General features: G+C 38.1%; 1 protein-coding gene across 9 annotated transcripts in view; it reads right to left on the reverse strand.

Annotated features, from left to right (window-relative positions):
• The window catches only part of LOC112930834 (phospholipid-transporting ATPase FetA-like), a 124,459-nt gene that overhangs the window by 17,996 nt on the left and 82,927 nt on the right, over positions 1-23,536 (reverse strand). For all 9 annotated transcript variants that reach the window (XM_072727978.1, XM_072727981.1, XM_072727982.1 and 6 more), the window contains 5 exons: positions 21,829-22,037; positions 19,961-20,001; positions 12,766-12,931; positions 2,110-2,298; positions 1,308-1,423 (listed from right to left, as the gene is read on the reverse strand). In XM_072727978.1, coding sequence (XP_072584079.1) covers positions 1,308-1,423; positions 2,110-2,298; positions 12,766-12,931; positions 19,961-20,001; positions 21,829-22,037 — 721 coding nt within the window. The remainder of the gene's footprint in view (positions 1-1,307; positions 1,424-2,109; positions 2,299-12,765; positions 12,932-19,960; positions 20,002-21,828; positions 22,038-23,536) is intronic.

Genomic DNA, 23,536 nt, shown 5'->3' on the forward strand with positions numbered 1-23,536 from the left:
TCACTTAACATAATGTTTCAAGACTCATACACATGTATCAGTATGTCATTCCTTTTTGGGACTGAATAATATTTGTTGTTTAGACATACATTTTATTGATCTATTTATCCATGCCATTCATGATGGGCATTTGGGTTGTTTCTACTTTTTCACTATTATAGATAATGCTGCTCTAAACATTTGTGTACAAATTTTTGTGTGGATGTATATTTTCGTTTCTTTTGGGACTACACCTAGGACTGGAATTGCTAGGTCACATGATTACTCTATGTTTAACTTTTTCTGCCAGACTGTTTTCTAAAATGGCTGCCTCATGGAGTGCCTGGGTGGCTTAGTCCATTAAAATGGTTGCATCATTTTATATTTCCATCAGCAATGTATGAAGGTTACAATTTTTCTATATCTTTGCCATTAATTATTATTATCTGATCATCTAGCTATCCTGGCAGTTGTGAAGTAGTCTCTTGAGGTTTTGATTTGCAGTTCCCTATGGGCAAATTAAACTGGGTATCTTTTCATGCGCTTATTGACTATGTGTTCTTTGACTTCTGATTAATTGTTAATGTGGATCAAGCCAAGCATTTTCTCCAATCTATTTCTTCTTAAAAAAATTTTTTTTTTCTGATCTGCCCTCCCATCCCATCCCATCCTCGGTACTATTCCCTTAATCCTTTATATACCTAGGTTTCTACTCATGAATAGAAATCCTGGAGGGTATAGATTTAGTTTTCCTTTCCAGTGCCAGAAGGCTGGAGCCACTGTCTTTCAGATAGATCTCAAATCCTACTAACTAGATGGTGGAAGTAGGGTAGGGTAGTCAGGGCGGGAGGTGGGGGGGGGGGCAGTTACCCCTGGGGATTCTAATCTTGTGCTAACAGAAGACAGTGACAAAAAACATTTCCCTAAATAGCCCACATCTGGTGCTTTCTGCTCCATGCCTTCAAAGATGTGTATTCTTATCATAGCTGGTGAGATAGGGCCTCCCATATCAATATGCCCAATTCCAAAGCAAATTCTAGGTCTGACCATGGGACCTCTTGAGCCAGGAATCACAGAGAATACTAGTTGACTGTGGTAAGTGCTCCTACAGACACACTCCTCATCCTGTGTCATCTAACTTCTTGACACAGAAGTTGGCAATGTAGTCAGTAGGAGTACCACAGAATGAAGTAGTTTTTATTATTGTCAATTAAAGAGACATAAACACATCCATACAGAAATACATGGATGTAAAGACATATGTGAACACATAATCCATGTACAAAGAGCCACCCACAGCTTCCCTCCCCTGCAACCTTAACACTTACATCTAAATGTTCCATAGTCACATCTCTGAGGGATCTACAGGATGGATGGAGCAGCTGACAGAGGATGGTGTCTGCACCCTTGCAGAACAACATTACTCGATCTTCAGGTGTCCTCACTAAGAATAAACAAATAAAGCAGAGTAACTATATACATCCATTGTTACAAGAACTTGTTTGGGCCACTGAGGGATGGCATGAGGCTGTTCCCATGATATTTGTTTCTGATTCTTCTGGGGGCTAAGCACTCAATGAGTGGTCACAGAAGGTAAGGGCTGGTGAGAGTGGGAGGAGACCTTACAGAACCAGCTTTTCTATGGGTTTAGTATCATCTGTGGAAGTCTGATGCAGAATCACATTTAGCTTCCCAAGTCCAAGTTCCAGACCAAGGTCCATATCCAGTAAGGACCAAGAATTAAGAATGACCTTCTCCCTCTTCAGTCTGAGGCTCAAACTAATTGAGAGTAAGACAGTATGAATTTCTCTTATATTGTGTGCCCCTATCTCTACTCTAAGTTCAGGGTTTATGAATTTATTCTCTGTTCTTATCTTGGCTTTGGGGGTTCAGACAAGCCATGACTCAGGAACAATAAAGAAGTATATGGTAGCAGACTCCCAAGGAGAAAACATATAGAGTATGTGAGGGAGAAAGTAGGAATGGCTATGTGTTTGTATTTGAGGCATGATACCTTTGAGAAAGCATGTGAGTGGAAGAAAACATTTGTGTGCATATAAAAGGAAGTCTGTATATGAATGTGTATAAAAGACAAATAAGGGGAGAGGACTGACTAGGAGGGACACCTACCAATAACAGACATCCTCTTGCGCACATTGTTGAAGTCCAAAATAGCCAGCAGTTGGTAGACTTTGGTCTCACCCATTTCAACTACCATGATTGTCTCAGATGTGCGGGAACAGAACACAAAGCCAAAGTTCCTGGCTGCAGTGACAAGGGCACCTTCATCTGGGGACTGAGCCTGGTACACCAGGTTACCTGGAAGGAGAGAAGATGGCAACCAGAGCCCACAGAGATGTGCAGCTGAAATCAATCCAGAAGGGACACCAAGGGGCTTATATAAAGATAGAGCCCAAGGGGGGACATTTTTCTTTAAACTTCCTCACAAGTTTGGCTCTAAGAGGCCAGGTTGTATACAGGTCAGTTTTTTTTTTCTCCTTTCCAATATTTTCAGTGTATTTCACAGACCTGAGTCAGTATTACAGAGGTACATGGGACATGCAATATACACAAATGAACAAAAACATAGTTCATTCTCTGATTTTAATGGGTAAAGATGGGTCAGGGCGCTTGTTAAAATGCAAGTTCCTGGGCCCTACTCAAACTTACTGAATCTAGAATCATGAAATTTGGGAGGAGGGAGGAGGAAACTGAATTTTTAACAAATCTCCTGGGTGAGTTTCATGTAGGTTGTTCTGTGTAAATTGTTCCTACATAAGACTGGCTACACTTTGATGAACACTCCTATAAAATAGGACAATAAGGATAGGATATATAGAACATGACAAATGGAATGATGATAATAAGACTGAAAAAAAATATATATATGAGTATTGTGGGAGTAGGAGACCTTACTTAGTTTTGTCTGGTCCCAGGAATTCAGTTAGGTAGCTGTTAAATCATTTTAAACACCTGCAAACTCAACTGGAAATCTAAGAAAAGAATAGCTGCAACTCTACAAAGAGAAAAGCGATCACTTTCTGCAAGGTAGGAGGTGTGAAGAAGTGAATCTGAGGTGATACATGGGAAAATAAACCTTGCGGGGAGGGACTGAGGGGGAGGGATCCTCCATCAGTTAGCTACCGGGACATGACATAGCAGCTGAGTGCAAATCAGAACTTTTAGAAGTCTGCTTCGGTGAGGGACACCCGTGCCTGAAAGGTGCTCAGGAAGTGAAGCAGAGGCAGAATCCTAGGTGGGACTGTGTGTTTCAGGAAGACTGAGGGGTGCCTGAGTGCACAGAGTTCCCAGACATTGGAGCGGGGAAGCCAGCTGGAATCAGTGAGCCCAGAAGTGGGCTCTCAGCTTGTGGCTGCCATAAACCTGGAACTGTCACAGTTGGCATGACTGCTTTCAGAGCAGGGGCCTAACAAACAGCAGAACCAGTGAGACCTCCCTTCCTTCCCTGGGAAGAACGGTGCAGAAGTGTGTTGCAAGGCACACAAACAGGGTTGTGTGCCTGAGAAAGAAATGCTCAGTCATGGGTTGGGTGTGCACAGAGCGCAGACAGAAACCAGGGAGACAGGAGTGGCTGACTGCTTTTCCCTGAGGGTGCACAGAAGGGGGGGGGGGCAAGCTTCCCGCTAGAGGCTAGAGATTGGGAGGCTGCCATTTGCATTCTCATCTTTTAAAGCTACACAGAAAGCCTTTGGGAAACAAAAGCTACATAGAGCAATCTGGAGCTGATTACTTAGCCTGACACCCTAGCCAGGGCAGTGCAATCTATGCTTCCCGCCTCCTCACCCCCATCATGGGCAAAGACACTTGAGAATCAGCGCAAAAGGCCATGCCTTCAGAATATCAGTGAAAACATCCAGCCAAGACCATGTTTGCCAATCATTGAGAACTGCAAAAAACTCCAATGCCAGGGGAATATAGCATATTCATTGTTTATAGAATTCATTGTTTATTTCCCCATGATTCCTTAGTCTTTAAATTTTAATCTTTTTCTCTTTCCTCTTTCAACCAATTTCTTATTGTATCAACTTTAAAAAAAACTTTTTTAATTTCCATTTTTATAGTTATATTCTATCCTTTCATTGCATTTAATTTTATTTTTGTATATATGTAAATTTTTCTTTACAATTTTGGGATGCAGTTTCTTCTAAGAGGCCAAAATTTAACCAGAATCTATTGTATGGCTCTGTTCTCTTCACCTGTCTGATCATATTTGCTTTTTTTTCCTTTTTTTTCTCCTTTTTTTCTGTTTTGTTCAACTTTTTATTTTATTTTATTTTATTTAGATTTTATTTATTTATTCATGAGAGTCACAGAGAGGCAGAGACACAGGCAGGGGAGAAGGAGGCTCCCTGTGGGGAGCCTGATGTGGTACTTGATCACAGGATCCCGGGATCATGACCTGAGCCAAAGGCAGACTGGTCAACTGCTGAGCCACCAAGGCATCTCTAGAGTTTTTTTTTTTTTTTAAGATTTTATTTATTTATTTATTCATGATAGACAGAGAGAGAGAGAGAGAGAGAGAGAGAGGCAGAGACACAGGCAGAGGGAGAAGCAGGCTCCATGCAAGGAGCCCGACGTGGGACTTGATCCTGGGGCAGGATCCAAAGGCAGGTGCTGAACCACTGAGCCTCCCAGGGATCCCCCCTAAAGTCTTTTTTAAAAAGATTTATTCATGAGAGACACAGAGGGAGACAGGCAGAGACATAGGCAGAGGGAGAAGCAGGCTCCCTGCAGGGAGCCCCATGGGGGACTCAATCCCTGGACCCAGGATCATACCTTGAGCCGAATGCAGATGCTCAACTGCTAAGCCACCCAGGCATCCCTTTGTTAAAATCTTTTTAGATTTTCGTCTTTACAGTCACATTTTATCCTTTCAATGTATTTAATTTTATTTTTGTATATATATGTTTTCTTTCTTTACAATTTTGAGATGTAGTGTCTTCTAACAGACCAAAATACACTCAGGATATAGTATATTGCTCTGTTCTGTTCACCTATATGTTTATATTCCTTTTTTGTATTTTAATTTTCACTTTTACAGTTACACTCTATCCTTTCATTGTATTTAATTTTTACGGACATATAAAGGTTATGGACATATAAAGGTTTTGGACATATAAGATTTTCTTTCATTAAAATTTTGGGATCTGGTTTTCTAACAAATGGACCAAAATACACACAAGATCCAGTGAACTGCTCTATTGTGTTCACCTGTCTGATTATATTTTGTTTAAAAAAATTTTCTTTTCAGTTTCAAATCTCTTCTGAGTTGTTTAGTGTATATTTCTCTGAGGTCATTGTTGCCATTTTAGTATTTAAAAACATTTTTTTTATTGGAATTCAATTTGCCAACATATAGCATAACACCCAGTGCTCATCCTGTCAAGTGCCCCCCTCAGTGCCCATCACCATTTTAGTATTTTGTTATCTCATTCATCTATTCTTCTCTGGAAAGAATAAGAAGATGGAGAAACTCACCTCAAAAAAAGAGAACAAGAGGCAGTACTGACTGCCAGGGAACTAATCAATATAGACATAAGTAAGATGTCAGAACTAGAATTCAGAATAACAATTATAAAGATACTAGCTGGGCTGGAAAAAAAGCATAGATGACACTAGAGAATCCCTTTTGGGAGAAATAAAAGAATTAAAATCTAGTTAAGTTGAAATAAAAAAGGCTATTAATAAAATGCAATAAAAATGGAGGCCCTAACTGCTAGTATAAATTAGGCAGAAGAGAGAATTAGTGACATAAAAGAGAAAATGATGGAGAATAAAGAAGCTGAGAAAAAAGAGAGATAAGCAACAACTGGATAATGAGAGGAGAATTTGAGAGATAATACCATAAAGTGAAACAATATTAGAATAATTGGGATCCCAGAAGAAGAGAAGAGAGAAGAGGGAAGAAAGAAAACTGGAGCAAATTATAGCAGAAAACTTCCCTAATCTGGGGAAGGAAACAGGCATTCAAATCTGGGAGTAACAGAGAACCCCCCTCAAAATCAGTAAAAATAGGTCAACATCTCAACATATAACAGTGAAACTTGCAAATCTCAGAGACAAAGAGAAAATCCTGAAAGCAGCTAGGGACAAGAGGTCTGTAACCTACAAGGGTAGAAATAGTAGACTGGCACCTGACCTATCCATAGAGAGCTGGTAGGCCAGAAAGGACCAGTATGATATATTCAGGGTGCTAAATGAGAAAAATACACAGCCAACAATACATTATCCAGCTAGGATGTCATTCAAAATAGAAGGAGAAATAACTTCCAGAACAAACAGAAACTAAAAGAATGTGTGATAACCAAACCAGCCCTACAAGAAATATTAAAAGGAATCCTTTAAGTGAAGAGAGAGTCCTGAAGTAACACAGACCAGAAAGGAACAGAGACAATATACAGAAACAATGACTTTACAGGTAATATAATGGCACTAAATTCATATCTTTCAATAGTGACTCTGAATGTAAATGCACTAAATTCCCCAATCAAAAGACACAGGGTATCAGATTGGATAAAAATGCAAGACCCACTGATATGCTTGTCTGTAAGAGACTCATTTTAGACTCAAAGACATCTTTAGACTGAAAGTGAGGGGGTGGAGAACCATTTATCATGCTAATGGACATCAAAAGAAAGTTGGGGTGGCAATCCTTATATCAGACAAATTAGATTTTAAGCTAAAGACTATAATAAGAGATGAGGAAGGACACTATATCATAAAGGGTCTATCCAACAAGAATATCTAACAATTGTAAATATTTATGCCCTAACATGGGAACAGCCAATTATATAAGCCAATGAATAACAAAGTTAAAGAAACATATCAGTAATAATACTGTAATAGTTGAGGACTTTAACACTGCACTCACTGCAATGGACAGATAATCTAAGCAGAAGATCAACAAGGAAACAAGGGCTTTGAATAACATACTGGACCAGATGGACTTCTCAGATATATTCAGAATATTCCATTCTAAAGCAATAGAATACACATTCTTCTTGAGTGCATATGGAAAATTCTCCAAAACAGATCACATACTGGTCACAAATCAGGTCTCAACTAGTACCAAAGAATTGGAATCATTCCCTGCATATTTTCATACCACAATGGTTTGAAACTGAAAATCACAAAAGGAAATACGGAAAGCACTCAAATATATGGAGGCCAAAGAACATCCTACTAAAGAATGAAAGGGTCAACCAGGAAATTAAAGAAGAATTTAAAAAATTAACAGAAACAAATGAAAATGAAAACACAACTGTTCAAAACCTTTGGGATGCAACAATGGTGGTCCTAAGAGGGAAGTATATAGCAATACAAGCCTTTCTTAAGAAATAAGAACCTTATACCTAAAAGGGCTGGAGAAAGAACAGCAAATAAAGCCTAAACCCAGCAGAAGAGAATTAATAAAGATTTTAGAGCAGAAATCAATGAAATAGAAACCAAAAGAACAGTAGAATAGATCAATGAAACTAAGAGGTGGTTCTCTGAATGAATTGAATGAATTAATAAAATTGATAAACCCCTGGCCAAACTTATCAAAAAGAAAAGAGAAAGGACCCAAATGACCCAAATAAATAAAATCATGAATGAAAGACGGGAGATCACAACCGACAATGAAGAAGTACAAACAATTATAAAAGCATAGTATGAGTTACTATATGCCAACAAATTAGGCATTCTAAAAGGAATGGATGCAATCCTAGAGATGTATAACCACCAAAACTGAAACAGGAAGAAATAGAAAACCTGAGCAGACCTCTAACCAGAAAGGAAATTGAAGCAGTAATTAAGAGTCTTCCAACAAGAGTCCAGGGTCAGATGACTTCCCATCTTGGAATTCTACCAAAAAGGAATTCTACCCAAGGGGAATTCTACCAAACATTTAAAGAATTAATACCTATTCTTCTGAAGCTGTTTAAAAAAAATAGAAATGGAGGAAAACTTCTAAACTCATTCTATACAGCCAGCATTATCTTGATCCCCAAACCAAAGACCCCACAAAAAAGGAGAATTACAGACCAGTATCCCTGATGAACATGTATGCAAAAATTCTCACCAAAATACTAGCCAACATGATCCAACAGTTCATTAAAAGGATTTTCACCATGACCAAGTAGGATTTATTCCTGGGCTGCAAGCATGGCTCAATATCTGCAAATCAATCAATGGGATACACTACATTAATAAAAGAAAGGACAAGAACAATGTGATCCCCTCAACTGATGCAGAATAAGCATATGATAAAGTACAGCATCTTTTCCTCAGTAAAGCTCTTCATAGAAGGAACATACCTCAATATCATAAAAGCCATCTATAAAAAAAAAACCCACAGCAAATATCATTATCAATGGGGAAAAACTGAGAGCATTTCCCCTAAGATCAGGAACATGGCAGGGATGTCCACTACCACCACCACTGTTCAACATAGTACTAGAAGTCCTAGCCTCAGCAATCAGACAAAAGAAATAAAAAGCATCTGAATTAGCAAAGAAGACATGAAACTTTCACTCTCTGCAGATGATGTAATACTCTATATGGAAAACCCAAAAGACTCCACCCCCAAAATTGCTAGAACTCATGTAAGGTTCAGCAAAGTCACAGGATATAAAATCAACGCACAGAAATCAGTTGCATTTCAATACACTGACAATGAGACAGAAGAAAGAAATTACGGAGTCAATCCCAAATACAATTGCACCAAAACCCATAAGATACCTAGGAATAAACCTAACCAAAGAGGTAAAGAACCTGTACTCAGAAAACTATAGAACACTCAAGAAAGAAATTAAGGAAAACAAAAAGAAATAGAAAAACATTCTATGCTCATGGATTGGAAGAACAAACATTGTTAAAATGTCTATGCTACCTAAAGCAATCAATGCATTCAATGCAATCCCTATCAAAATTCCATCCATTTATTTCATACAGTTGGAACAAATAATTCTAAAATTTGTATGGAACCAGAGAAAGATCCCAAATAGTCAAAGGAATATTGAAAAAGAAAACCCAAACTGGTGGCATCAGCATTCTGGCCTTCAAGCTGTATTACAAAGCTATAATCATCAAGACAGTATGGTAGTGGCACAAAAACAGACACATAGATCAATGGAACAGAATAGAGAACCCGGAAATGGACCCTCAACTCTGTAGTCAACTAACCTTTGACAAAGCAGAAAAGACTATCCAATGGGAAAAAGACAGTCCCTTCAACAAATGGCGTTGGGAAAATTAGATAGCCACGTGCAGAAGGATGAAACTGGACCATTTTCTTTCACAGTACACAAAAATAAATTCAAAAGGGATGACAAACCTAAATGTGAAACAGGAATTCATCAAAATCCTAGAGGAGAACACAGGCAGCAACCTTTATGACCTTGGCTGCAGCAACATAGTACTAGGCATGTCTCCAAAGGCAAGGGAACAAAAACAAGAATGAACTATTGGAACTTCATCAAGATAAAAAGCTTTTGCACAGCAAAGGAAACAGTTGACAAAACCAAAAGGCAACCTACAGGATGGGAGAAGATATTTGCAAATGACATATCAGATAAAGGGCTAGTATCCAAAATCTATAAAGAACTTATCAAACTCAGCACCCAAAGAACAAAAAATCCAGTCAAGAAATGGGCAGAAGACATGCACAGACATTTCTCCAAAGACATACAAATAAATGGCCAACAGACACATGAAAAACTACTCCACATCACTCAGAAGCAAGGAAATACAAATGAAAACCACAATGAAATACCATTTCACACTAGTCAGAATGACTAAAATGAGGAAAAAACAGGTATTGATGAAGATGTGGAGAAAGGGGAACCCTCTTACACTGTTGGTTTGAATGCAAGCTAGAGCAGCCACTCTGGAAAACAGTACGGAAGTTCCTCAAAAAGTTGAAAGCAGCGCTACCCTATGACCCAGCAATTGCACTACTGGGTATTTATGCCAAAGATACAAATACAGTGATCTGAAGGGGCACCTGCACCCCAATGTTTATAGCAGCAATGTCCACAATAGCCAAACTACGGCAAAAGCCCAGATGTCCACCAACAGATGAATGGATAAAGAAGATGTGGTATATATATATATATATATATAATGGACTCAGCCATAAAAGAAAGAAAGAAAGAAAGAAAGAAAGAAAGAAAGAAAGAAAGAAAGAAAGAAAGAAGAAATGTTGCTATTTGCAACAATATGTTTGGAACTAGAGGATATTATGCTAAGCAAAATAAATCAATCAGAGAAATACAATTATCATATGATCTCACTCATATGTGGAACTTAAGAAACAACACAGAGGATCTAGGGGAAGCGAGGAAAAAATAAAACAAGATGAAATCCGAGAGGGAGACAAACCATGAGACTCTTAGTCATAGGAAAAAGCTGGAGTGGAGCAGGATGGGATGGCATAACTGGGTGATGGACATTAAGGAGGGCATGTGATGTAATGAGTACTGGGTATTATATAAGATTGATGAATCACTGACCTCTACGTCTGAAACCAATAATACATTATATGTTAATTACCTGAATTTAAATAGAATTTAAAAAATAAATGACTATTTTCACCTTTGAAACTCTTACCCTGGGAAGCTAAATGACTCACTCTGTTGAATCAGTCTTTCAACTTGCTGGGATGAGCACTGGGTGTTATTCTGTATGTTGGCAAATTGAACACCAATAAAAAATAAATTTATTATTAAAAAAAAAAGAATGAGTCTTTCAATCTTATGTTACTCAAGGTATTTCTGTAACTCTTCTTTAATTTTTTTTACAGCAGAGTAAATTAAAATTTATTCTTTCCCATTTTGCCATTTATAAGGTGATTTTTAACTCATAGTTTTCAGTGTCCATAGTTGAAAAAATACTTTCCTAGATTGTGAAGAAACATTTCAGAAAATTAACAACAAAAATCCTTGAATTCAATCCTCAGTTGTGACATATACTACTTTTTTCTCTCACAAACCACTGTATTCTAATAACTGCTTTAAATTATTTTGGTCAAAAAAATTATTTTGGTCATAAAGAGAATGGAATGAAAAACTGCACTGTGGGGATCCCTGGGTGGCTCAGTGGTTTAGCGCCTGCCTTTGGCCCAGGGTGCAATCCTGGAGTTCCGGGATCGAGTCTCGCGTTGGGCTCCCGGCATGGAGCCTGCTTCTCCCTCTGCCTGTGTCTCTGCCTCTCTCTCTCTTTGTCTATCATGAATAAATAAATAAAATCTTTAAAAATAAAAATAAAAGAAAAACTGCACTGATCAATGCAAACAACGTAGCACCGAAAAATGCATAACCCATCTTTTAAAATATCACCACAACCTGAGGTATATTTTGGATCATTTCTCTTCTGAAGGTTAATTTGAGTTTTAAAAACAGTTATGTATCATTATAGTCTTATAATTGTGAATAAGGCACATGGGACATATAATTTAGGTCAGACATAAGATGTATCTATGGGATAATGAGACTATTTACTTGTTTCCTACCTTGTCGCTTAAGGCAATAAACAAGGACAATTCCAAATATAATTCAAATAATAGCAACTTGTTAGACCGTCAGGTCCAGAGACACCTGTGGTGGGGTGGGATCTCATGGTGTCAAGAGACATGAGATTTGGCTTCTTATCTCTGCCTTCTTAACTATAGGATTTTAGGCAAGTCATTTAATCTCTTTTAGCTTCAGTGTCCTTCTCTATACTACTGAGGTCATTTTTCTTGTTCTGTTTACTTAAGAGGGCTGTTATGAAGATTGTGGGATATAACATAAATGCAATCAATTTGTAAAACTCTAAAGTTATATACAAATATAAGGTATTACTAAGGGTAGTATTATATTAAAGGTATATTGACTTTAAAGGATATAATTTATTTGGTTGCCTAAATTCTTATTTGTTACACACACATACACACACACACACACGTCTTCCTAATTTTTTAAAATTTTTATTTATTTATGATAGTCACACAGAGAGAGAGAGAGAGAGGCAGAGACATAGGCAGAGGGAGAAGCAGGCTCCATGCACCGGGAGCCCGACGTGGGATTTGATCCCGGGTCTCCAGGATCGCGCCCTGGGCCAAAGGCAGGCGCTAAACCGCGGCACCACCCAGGGGTCCCCAATTTTTTTTTTAAAGTAGATTCCATATCCAGTGCAGAGCTCAACCTGGGGCCTGTATCCATGACCCTGAGATCAAGACCGGAATCAAGACCAAGAGTCAGATGCTCAACTGACTGAGCCACCCAAGTGCCCCAAAAGCCTTAATTTCTAATCAGTCATTTCCCATTCATTATTTCTAAAAGAGGTTTGAGTAAATTCATGGATGTCATAGTCATATTGATTACTAAAGAAACTAGAAACTAGGATATGTGGGGATACTGTAAAATTGTGAAGCAAGAAGAGGACAACTGAACTCATCCTTTAGGAAGTCTTTCAGAGAAAATGGGGCTGATCTTGGGGACAATTCAGATAGGCTCTGTGATAGAACACTGCTGAATCTCAAGAGCAGAAGCTCTCTAGGTAGTATCAAGTTTGACTCCTATCCAATGACTGAATCTTCTTTAAGAATAAGAGGTTGTCTTCTACATGAATATTTCTAGTGACTATAAACTCACTACTTGCCTATCCGTTTCATTGCTAGACAATGTTCCCTATTAGAAAGCTCTTAGACTAAGTCATTACAAATGATATCAAACCAAGCCCCCTTTAGCCATCCTAGATTCTATGACATATGCTCAGTCAGTGAGGCCTTAGACCCCTCCTCACCTTCCACTTTTTCTTCCGACATCACAGTATGGCACAATGAGAGTGAGAGGAAAAACAGGTGCACCCAGCGGTCTCCTGTTTTCACTGCTTCCACCAAAGTCTTGTCATAAAATGAAAACTTAGGATCAGCCAGTTTGTTGTAGGAGAAGTCGACCTTTTCCCTTTCCTGGAACATAAAAGCCAGAACAAACTTCTCAGTGGCAGTCTGACACTTTACAGAAGACCGATGTGGGGACAACTTCTGTAATATAATGAGAACTCTGAACTCTTAGGAGGAGGATGGGAAGAGAAAATCAAGATAAATGGAGGAAATTCTGTGCTGGTTTCTAAGGCCTTTGTAGCTCTGACCTGGACCATCCATTCACTTGGGCCAGAAAAGATCCATCCCACAGAAGACAAACTGAGCACTGCGTGGCAGACCTTTCTGGTTCACTTTCTTCCCCAGCTACCCGGAATGATCAGTGGCCATCTTTAGGTTCTACTCTTCCAAGTCCCAAATCCATGATAATCAAACCTGAGGATATAAGGGTAGGTAATTGCTCCATAATAGTAAATGGGGTCTGGAAAAAGTTTTTTCTCTAGCTGCCCTGATTTTGGGTGCTGAAAAGGGAACAGAATTTTAAGTACAGTGATATCACTGTGTTGCACTACTTCTATTTAACTCCACGCAGGGTTAGAGAGGAATACTGTATGATAGAGGTAAGGTTGTATCATTTTACTTAACCCATCAGCATACCTGGTTCCTTATTGCTTCTAACCCTCATGGTCATTGCCCTTGTCTCAATCTTTGGACCTAATATTCACTAACATTTTCCTGGCTCCTTTAGATACAGACTCTCATTCTCCATTTCAGCTAGGCTTTTAGGCGCCTTGGGTAAATATTTTTTCTGACTCAATTTGGCCCTGAAACACTATTATCTCCATCCTGGAGTGTCATGTTAGTAACAGACTTCTCCAATCCATACCAGAACTCTCAAGGATATTTTTCCAGTTCTTTGTAGTTGTGGTGCTACCTGTGTTGGGCCCCAATATGTCAAGTACAGTCAGAACTGTCCTCATTCATGCTATGTTGGGAAAAGGGAGTTTGTATTAAGCTATATTGGCTCTTTTCTATATCCCGCCTAGAAGGAGTTTTGTCATAGCAGTGATCAAGTATGGTCAGGTTCAGAGCCAAGCCCCAGACCTGACCAATCACAGAATTGTGAGCTCTGGAAGTTTGTGAGTTCAGTAATTTAAGATAATTCATTACATAGCATCTCCTGAGGCTTTTCTAGAATTGGGCTCTTAAACTGGCATGTTCTTTGAAACTGAAGCTGGTGAGTGATGAGAGAAAAGTTGGAGAGGTAGGCATGAGGTAGATCCTGCATTGCCATTTACATGCAGTCCCTAGTCATAGCAATTTTCTGCTGGAAGTGACATAATCGATTTGTGTCAGAGAAAGTCCTCTGGTAGCAGCATGGAGAATATATTGGAACTAGCAAGATGAGAAGCAGGGAGACCAGTTAGGAGGCCATTCAGTAATTCACAAGAGAAATGATGCAGTAACAATAAATACTAAATTAAGGGGATGATTTGAAAATATAGGAAGGTAGAATTGATACAACATGGTATGAGGGGTGACAGAGGCAAAGAGTTAAGAAAAATTTTTTATTTCTAATTGGGCCCCTGGATAGATGATAACACTATTCACTGAGATAGGATACCTATCAGGAAGAAGTTTTTGACAGGCTGAATTGGAGATACTTGAAGGACTTACAGATAGCAATGAAAGTAGACGTATATAGTTTTGAAGCTTAGGTAAGATGTTTGAGCTGGTTTCTAATCTCCCCTTCCAGACAAGTAATGTTTGAGAACATTGGACTTGGCTGGATACAGGAGTGAGGCAGGGTGGGCTTGGAGCTGCAGTATAGCACAATCTGAGAGGCAGCATTTATGCATAATTCTGAAACTGAAATCAAACATCCAGTTAAGGTTGAAAGGCAAATCTAGGTACCAGACAAAAGGATGGAAACTGGGATATCAGGTGAGAGGAAGGGGATTCAGAATGGAGGGTAGAGGTGGCAACTGAGGAAACTCCTTGAGGTGCTGTGACATAGCTATAGACAGTTTTTATAAAATATTTTTAGTTTTGGCTGCGGGTGGGAGGGAGCTACATAGGATTCCTTGGATAGATGGATTTGGAGGTCATTAGTAAGTAGGTGGTAGTTAAAGCCATGTAAATACATGAGATTATTCAGGGGAATTATACAGATGGGGAAGAGGTTCAATAAGAGAGGCTTGAAGAACACCAGTACCTATGGCCAAGCTGATAGGAAAAAGCAATCAAATAGGAAGAAAAAAAACAAGCGTTATTTAACAGAAGCCAATGGACAAGAAAACTTTAAGAAAAAGTGGAGTTTAAGTGTTAAAATCTGCAGAGAAGTTGGGTAAGGACATAAGAGCAAGGTAGTCATTAGTGACCTTGGCTAGGATAGTTTCAGTGGATATGACAGGACAGAGTCTGATTACAGAGTGTATGTAGGTTGAAGAATGAAAGAAAGGTGAGGAGTTAGAGATCTCTGTAATTGCCTGTTTACTTATATGGCTCCTCCTTGAGTCAGCCAAGTCTTTGAAGGTAGGGAACAAGTCTCTTTTGTTTTTCTCCAACCATTAATATTTACTCAAAGTCTGACATATGGTTGATGCTCAGTAAGTATTTTGGACTGATGGAGACAGGTAATGGCCAGAGGGTAATGCAGGAATCGCTCTAAGTGCTTTTAAAAATATATGAATAAAGTAAAATATAAAAATTATTATTACTGGTTGCCTCTGGCTAATGGACTAAGGGTTATTTTAACTATTTTATTTTAAATTAATAGTCTTTTTATTTTTATTTATTTATTTATTTTTAAAGATTTTATTTATTTATTCATGAGAGACACAGAGAGGCAAAGACACAAGCAGAGGGACAAGCAGGCACCCTGCAGAGAGCCCACCGCAGGATTTGATCCTGGGATCGCATCCTGAGCTGAAGGCAGATGCTCAACCACTGAGCCACCCAGGCACCTCTAAGTTAAATCTTTTTAAAAATAGTCTTAGGTTATAGAAAAATTGAGAAGTACATGGAGTTTGTTATACTCTCTCTCTCCTTTCTACTCCAATATCCCACATTAGTGTAGCACATTTGTTACAATTGAGGAACCAATATTGATACATTAGTATGAACTAAAGTCTATAGTTTACATTAGAATTTATTCTGAATTGTATAATTCTATGGGTTTTGAAACATGCATATTGTAATGAATCCACCATGACAATATCACACAGAATAGTTTCACTGCCCTAAAAATCTCCTGTGCACCAATGCTTCATCTCTCTCTCCACCTCTCCCTAAACCCCTGGCAACCACTGATCTTTTTACTGTCTTTACTGTTTTACCCTTTCCAGAATGTCATATAGTTGGAATCATGCAGTATATATAGCCTTTTCAGTTTGGCTTCTTTCATTTAACAATATGCATATTTTAAAAGATTTTGTTTATTTATTCATGAGAGACACACAGAGAGAGGCAGAGACATAGGCAGAGGGAGAGAAGCAGGCTTTCGGCAGGGAGCGTGATGTGGGACTCAATCTCAGTACCCCAGGATCACAACCTGAATCAAAGGCAGATACTCAACCACTGAGCCACCCAGGCATCCCTAGCAATATGCATTCAAAGTTCTTCCTTTTGTGTCTGTGTGTGGCTTGATAGTTCATTTCTTTTTACTGCTGAATAATATTCCATTTTATGGATGTGCTAAGTATTTTTTAAAGAAAGGGAAAACTTGAACTGAGGTGAAAAAACCACATAGGAAGATAAGTTTCAGGTATTAAGAAGGAGAACATAGGAGGTTCCTGCAGAAGTAGGAAGGGATGGAATCTAGAATACAGAGATGAGTATTGAAAGAAAAAGTGATACCCTTTCTGGGGATGTAAACGTAGGCTATTTATGAATGGAAAAGGGTATTTAGCTGATAGTTGGAATTTTTCTCAGTAAAGTTGAAGACTATCATCTGCTGCATATTGAGGGTAGACGGGGGCATGGTAGAAGGCCTGAGAGTGGTGAATTCTTTAATAGTTAATGTGCAGAATTAAGTATGAAGCTGATCACAAATTAGTAAAAAATCATCCAAGTGGCACTGGAAGCCTAGAAGTTGTTGGAGTCTCCGAGTTTTTAATGAGTCTCTGACCTCCAAAAACTGCTTGGTACTCTGAGATTAGGAACAGAGGTTTGGTTACTTAAAAGATGAGATTTGCTTGGTGATTAAAGAGAACAAGGAGTAGTAAGGTATTGAGAATGTTTATGAGCTTGGTACGGACAGGGGGCAAGAAAGGAAAGGAAGTCAAGTCATGAAGGATTGACAGACTGGAGAAAAAGAGAGTTGAGGGTTTGTAAATCTTCCTAAGATGAGAAAGCAGGCATAGCAGGAGTCAAGTACCAATAGGGATGGACAAATAAAGTGTGTGATCAGAGATCATGACAAGGGAGTACCATTCTGGTAATGGGAGATTAAGGTTTTTTGAGTACAAGAGATCACCTGAAAGACATTTTTTCAGACATCTGAAATCATCCATGGTGATAGATCTTGCATAAAAGAAGCCAATACTACCTAAGATAATAGTAGGGATTGAGTGGAGAGGGAGAATAGGAGCCAAGTTTCAAAGTCCTCAGTGAATGAGGTGAAGAAGCCAGAGGCTGTGTACATGTCAACGACAAGAAGAATGAAAGAGGAGTATTGGCAGAAGTCATGAGCATCACAGGAGGAAAGACTATATGAGGAAGAAAAAGTAATGGTTTAAAAGTGGTACAGGATAATGAAGGCAGTATTTTTAGGCTTTTGGTATGTAGAATAGGAGAGATGGAGGAAAAGGGATGTTCTCAGGGAAATTCATGTTTGAATCAAGGCAGGGAGAAAAAAGCATTTTTTTAATGAAGAGCTAAGTCTATAGGTAAGCTTGTTTATAAGAGAACAAAGATTCCACTGATCCAATGGAAAACATGTTATGGTTAGTCAGTAGTGGAAAGAAGAGGTAGTGGAAAGAAACTCCAGAATAACTACTTATTCTCTACAAACTATAACTTTGTTTATATTACCAAGGTCATTATCAGAGTGGCTGGAAGAAGACTGAAGGCAAAACAAAACAAAACAAAAAAAGGATTTTCTTTCCCCTTTCCAATCTCTTTGGATAGATATGGATGAGGCAGTAGTTGGGAGCTGGAGTTAGCTATTTGGTACATAAGTCAAGTGACTGAGGGTATAGAATTGGTTCTAGAAGGAAAGGGATAGAGTGAGGAGTACCATGAAGGTAACAGAGAAAGCCCTATGAAGGGATGTTAAAATCAAATCCATAAGCAAAAGCTGAGATCCAATACTGCAGAAAATAGTCAAAATGAACTAGTTAGAAATAGAAAATAATGAATAGGAAGATATTTTTATAATTGTGTGGGTTAGGACTATTGAATATGTCACAAATCCTAAAGCTATAAATCCTTAAAAGCACAAATCCTAAAAAGACGGACAGATTCGATCACATATATTAGAAACTTCTACACAGAAAAAAAATATATAAACAAAAACCAAAAGACAAAAATGGGGAAAGTAACTGTAATGTATGTGCCAAAAGAAGAGCTATTATTTTTACTATATACAGAGTACTTTCAAATAAGAAAAAAGGGCAAAGAATATGAACAGGTGACTCACAAAATAACTATAAATAGGAAATAAAGTGGGTAGAGGAAGGAAAATAAACACAAAAAAATGATTCAACCTGATTAGTGATCAAAGAAAGGTAAGTTACATGAGATGCCATTTTGCACCAATTAAATTTCTAAAGATTAAAGGATTATTAATATCCAGTACTGATAAGGATGTGGGGAAAAAAAGAATTCTCATATATTTTTGGTGGGATTATAAATTTATGTAATCTATCTAGAGAGCAATATGGCAATATTAAGTGCATTAAAAATGCAGCTACCCTTTCACAAGTAAACGTCACTTCTAGGACTTTATTCTAAGGAAACAATTATCAGAAGAAGAGACAAAAAATGTATGTACCAGGGCTCTTTCCACAAATGGTATTTATGTTAGCAAAAGAAAATGGAACAAAAATAGGGGATTAGTTAAATAAATTAAGGTACACCAACACAACTAGATATGCCACTCTTTCAAAATGATGTTACAGACCTAAATTTTTTTTATAGACCTAAATTTACGGACATGGAAAGAAGACTACAATATATAACCAGTAAATAAAAAGGAGGCTGAAAACATGCTATAATGTTTCCTCTTCCTTCCTTTTCTTTTTTTCCCTCCTATTTTCTTTCTTCCCACCTCTCTCCCATCCTCCATATATCTATCATCAGATCTCTATGTATACGTGTATGCATATATACACATGAAAACTATCTGAAAGAATATATTCCCAAATTTTACATTGGTTTTCTACAAGGGATTGAGTAATTTAAACTTTTTCTTCATACATTTCTGTATTGTTTGGACTTACTGAGCAAAGATTTTATCTTTTAAACAGAAAAAACCAAGAACATTATTTTCTTTTCTTTTTCTTTTTCTTTTTTTAAAAGATTTTATTTATTTATTCATGAGAGACACAGAGAGAGAGAGGCTGAGACACAGGCAGAGGGAGAAGCAGGCTTCATGCAAGGAGCCTGATGTGGGACTTGATCCTGGGTCCCCAGGATCACAGTCTGGGCTGCAGGCGGCGCTAAACCACCGCACCACCGGGGCTGCCCCATTGTTTTCATTTTAAAACATGAATCCAAATACCCTCAAATAGACATAGGCCACTTAATATAATGCTTTCTGATATTTTGGGGTCAATAAAAACTTTACTATTTCAGGAGCCAAGGGACTCCCAATTTGTGTCAAAGATGCTGCTATGCAGCATGGCCTCAGCAACCACATGCATTTCACAGGGAGCTTTTTTTTTTTTTTTTTTTAAGATTTTATTCATTTATTCATGAGAGACAGAGAGAGAGAGAGAGAGAGAGAGAGAGAGAGGCAGGCAGAGACACAGGCAGAGGGAGAAGCAGGCTCCATGCAAGGAGCCCGATGTGGGACTTGATCCTGGGACTCCAGGATCATGCCTGGGCTAAAGGCAGGTGCCAAACCCCTAAGCCACCCAGGGATCCCCCTTGCAGGGAGCTTTAATCACTCACATCAGAGACATCCACATTCTGTTCATTCTTATAGACACCACCTGTTGGTAAGGAAATAGAACAGGGACTTGGCAAGGGTTTTAGAGAAAGGTTTAAATTTTGTTGTGTGGTAAAATACATATAACATAAAATTTTAATCCTTTTATAGTGTACAATTCAGTGGCATTAATTACATTCACAATGTGCAACAATCACCATTACATATTTCCAAACTTTGTTTAGCATCCTAAACAGAAAGTCTCCAATTCCTCCCAGTCCTTGGTGAACTCTACTTTTTGTCTCTGTGAATTTGTCTATTTTAGATATTTCATGTAAGTAGAATCATACAATATTTCCTTTTGTGTTTGGTTTATTTCACTTAACATAAAGTCTTCAAGAATTATTCATGTTGGAGCATGTCTCAGAACTTCATTACTTTTTATGACTGAATAATATTCCTTTGCATGGATATACTGCAATTTGTTTATCCATTCAACTGATGTTGGAAACATGGTTGTTTTTACCTTTGGGCTATTGTGAAAAATGCTGCAATGAATGTCAGCATAGATCTATCTGCTTGAATCCCTGTTTTCAATTTTTTGAGAGGAATAAACCTAGGAAACAGCTTATTTCTTCTGATTCTATCATCCTAGACTTCCAGTCAAGCTACTTCGAATACCCTCAGGCCACCTAGTCCTCTGTGCCCTGATATGATCTACTCCCCAAGCCAATGGTAAGAAAAGGTCATTTGCTTGGGCCCCAATTCTTCTATCTTTTTTTTTTTTTTTTTCAATTCTTCTATCTTAAGTGCAAGTGAGGTTAGGTTGGAAGTTATTGCTAGATCTTGGAAAGACCTTCTACCTCAGGAAGACTTCCAATCAGAAAAGTTACCTAGAAGAGATATGAAAATAGTGCAAGAATGTTTGGAATTCTTGGCTAGGAGATAATATAGACAGAATGGTGGTGGAAGACAGTCTGATGTCAACCACAGAAACACTCATGGCCCTTTCAACTTTATCCAGTATATTGTCACATCTTACAATGAGCCAAGGAATTAAGTTCCTCACTCAAATCAACTCATCTAAAAATAGGCTTTCAGACTTTATACATATGAAAACTTGTTTGGCAGGGATAACAGGAAATAGTAGAGTGCTCTAGCTTTTTTTAACCTTAAAATTTTAAGTATTTTTTTAATTGAGGTAAAATACACATAACATACAATTAGCCATTTTAAAGGGTACAATTCAGAGGCAGCTAGTGCATCCACAATATGTAACTACACATCTCTCTAGTTTCAAAGCTTTTTCATCACCCCAGAAGAATGTCCCATGTGCTTTTTAGAGGTAATCACCCTCCTCAGCTAGTTAGTGCACTGGGCATGAATGTTCACATACTAGAAGACTTAACATTGTCACAAAAATAAATTTATGCTTAAGGCATGAAATGAATATGGAATTGGTCATCAGAGACACTGACCAAAATGACTATCCTTTGATGGCTTCTCTCAAGACTGATTATTGGTCTAAAGGGGAACCAGGAGATTAGCAGCTTCAACAATATGCTGGTTTCTCTGTCTGATTTCATAAGCGAGTGAACTGATACTCTCAAGACATCAGGAATTTCTTTGAGGACAGAGATTAAGTCTTGTACATCTTGGTATTTCTAATGTCCAACATAATGGATTACTTCTATAAGGTGTTAAATAAATACTTTTTGGTAAGCAACTGAATAGAGTAGGGGATCTTTGCCTAGTGAATAGAGAAGGTTGTGAGAATAAGAGGTAAATGTGAATTTCAGAAGCATATAGATTTAGAGGTAGATTAGTCCTGAAAACAATTTGCAAAGTAGAATTTCCCCAGGACTCAGGGAAATCAGGAAGACATGCATACCGTAGAATATCCCATTAATAGAACACTTATTGAAAACCATGATGTTCTGAGTCAGGGTTCCTGTTTTGTCAGAGAACACGTATTTGACCTGGCCGAGCTCTTCATTAAGAGTGGTGGTGCGAGCCCGTGCTGGTGTGTTCTTTGGTGCATAAAACATCTTCCGATCCCAGTTGATATAGCAACTGTTGCCCAATCTTATTATCTCAACACTATAAAGCAAGCAAGAAAAGAGGGGTCCTGCATTACAACAGATCAAATACATCATCCTGGTTTCCTTCTTAATAGTCCTGTGATAGGTCAGGGTGAGCATCTGAAAATCAGAATATCTTCCTTGGGAACCTACCATGGATTTTGAAGGATCCTCCCCACCAGCCAACCCAATATAATTCTGATTTTGATCATTATTCAGGGCTTTCCTACCAGAGGCATACCTGATTACTTTTGCTGGGGCATAAGCCTCCTTTCATTCTTTCTTCTTTCAAAACATACCCAGGAAAAGTAAAATATTTTGAATTTCTACAGTAATACAAGGCCTGATAGAATTAAGAATTAACTAATAAAAGGCTGCCTAGGTCTAATTAGAGGATTACTGTGGCTGTCATGTTAATCCACTGGTGAGGAAGAGAGGGAAACTTGAAACACTTAGAAACTTCTTTGTTTCAGAAGAAGAGAAGGATCTGTGAAAATCAGAAACAGCTATGGAAGCTGACCTTCTGATAAATTTCCTGGCTGACCTAATCTGCCTGTGGGGTAGCTTCTCCCTCCCTCCCACCCTCAAAAGCATCCTCTTCACTTTATCTGAATTTTCCCTATTGTCTTTGTCAGATTCCTCATCTGTTCCAAATAAGGTACATTATAGATTTTTTATGGTTAACAAGCATTTTAATTTTAAAACAGTTAAGATTTTAAAGGGGCCTCCTTCTTATCATCATTCATGCTTAATGTGTGTTTGTTCAGGTTGCTTCTAAGAGACAGCTGCATTGAGCAACATGATTTTTTAATTTAGGGGAGGCAGGTGGGCTCTAGCCTGCATTATTGACTACTAGACCTTATGCATTGAATCTTGATCCCTCCCTTCCTTTGCTATACTAACCAACATAGCAATTTATCTAAACTCAAAAATTTAGTCATATTATTTCTTTCCTTAGAAAGATCTTTGCTGCTTTTAGGATAAAATCCAAACTGCCTGGCCTGGCATTTAAGGCCATCTAACACTTTAGCCTAGGCTACTCACTTGTTCTATGACCAGATCAAGCTTTTAAAAAATACCAGACCTTCCTACATGCTGATTTTCCTGTTTACAATATTGTTTTGTTATTTTATACTTGGTGAATTCTACTCTTTTCTCAAATACCAGTTTATTACTTTTTCTGTAAACCCCCAAGGTTCCAGGTAGAACCAACCCATTCCTTTTCTAGTCTCCCATAGCATTCCCATACATATTTCTATTACATCATTTTCCATATTGTACCATAATTATTTAAGTATTTGTTTCCATGTCTACATGTTTATCTAGAGAAACAGTTGCCTTATTATTCACATTTCTATTCTAGCACCTAATATAGTGCTTGGCACATAGTACGTGCTTAATCAATATTAAATTAATAAGATAGTCATTTAAGGTACTTTTAAGATTGGAATGTCACAGAGCAGAGTTTAAGAAACTTGGGAAGAAGGATGCAAAAACATGTCTGGGTGTGCGTATGTG

Source organism: Vulpes vulpes, chromosome 12, assembly GCF_048418805.1.
Source record: "Vulpes vulpes isolate BD-2025 chromosome 12, VulVul3, whole genome shotgun sequence".
Lineage (NCBI taxonomy): Eukaryota > Metazoa > Chordata > Mammalia > Carnivora > Canidae > Vulpes > Vulpes vulpes.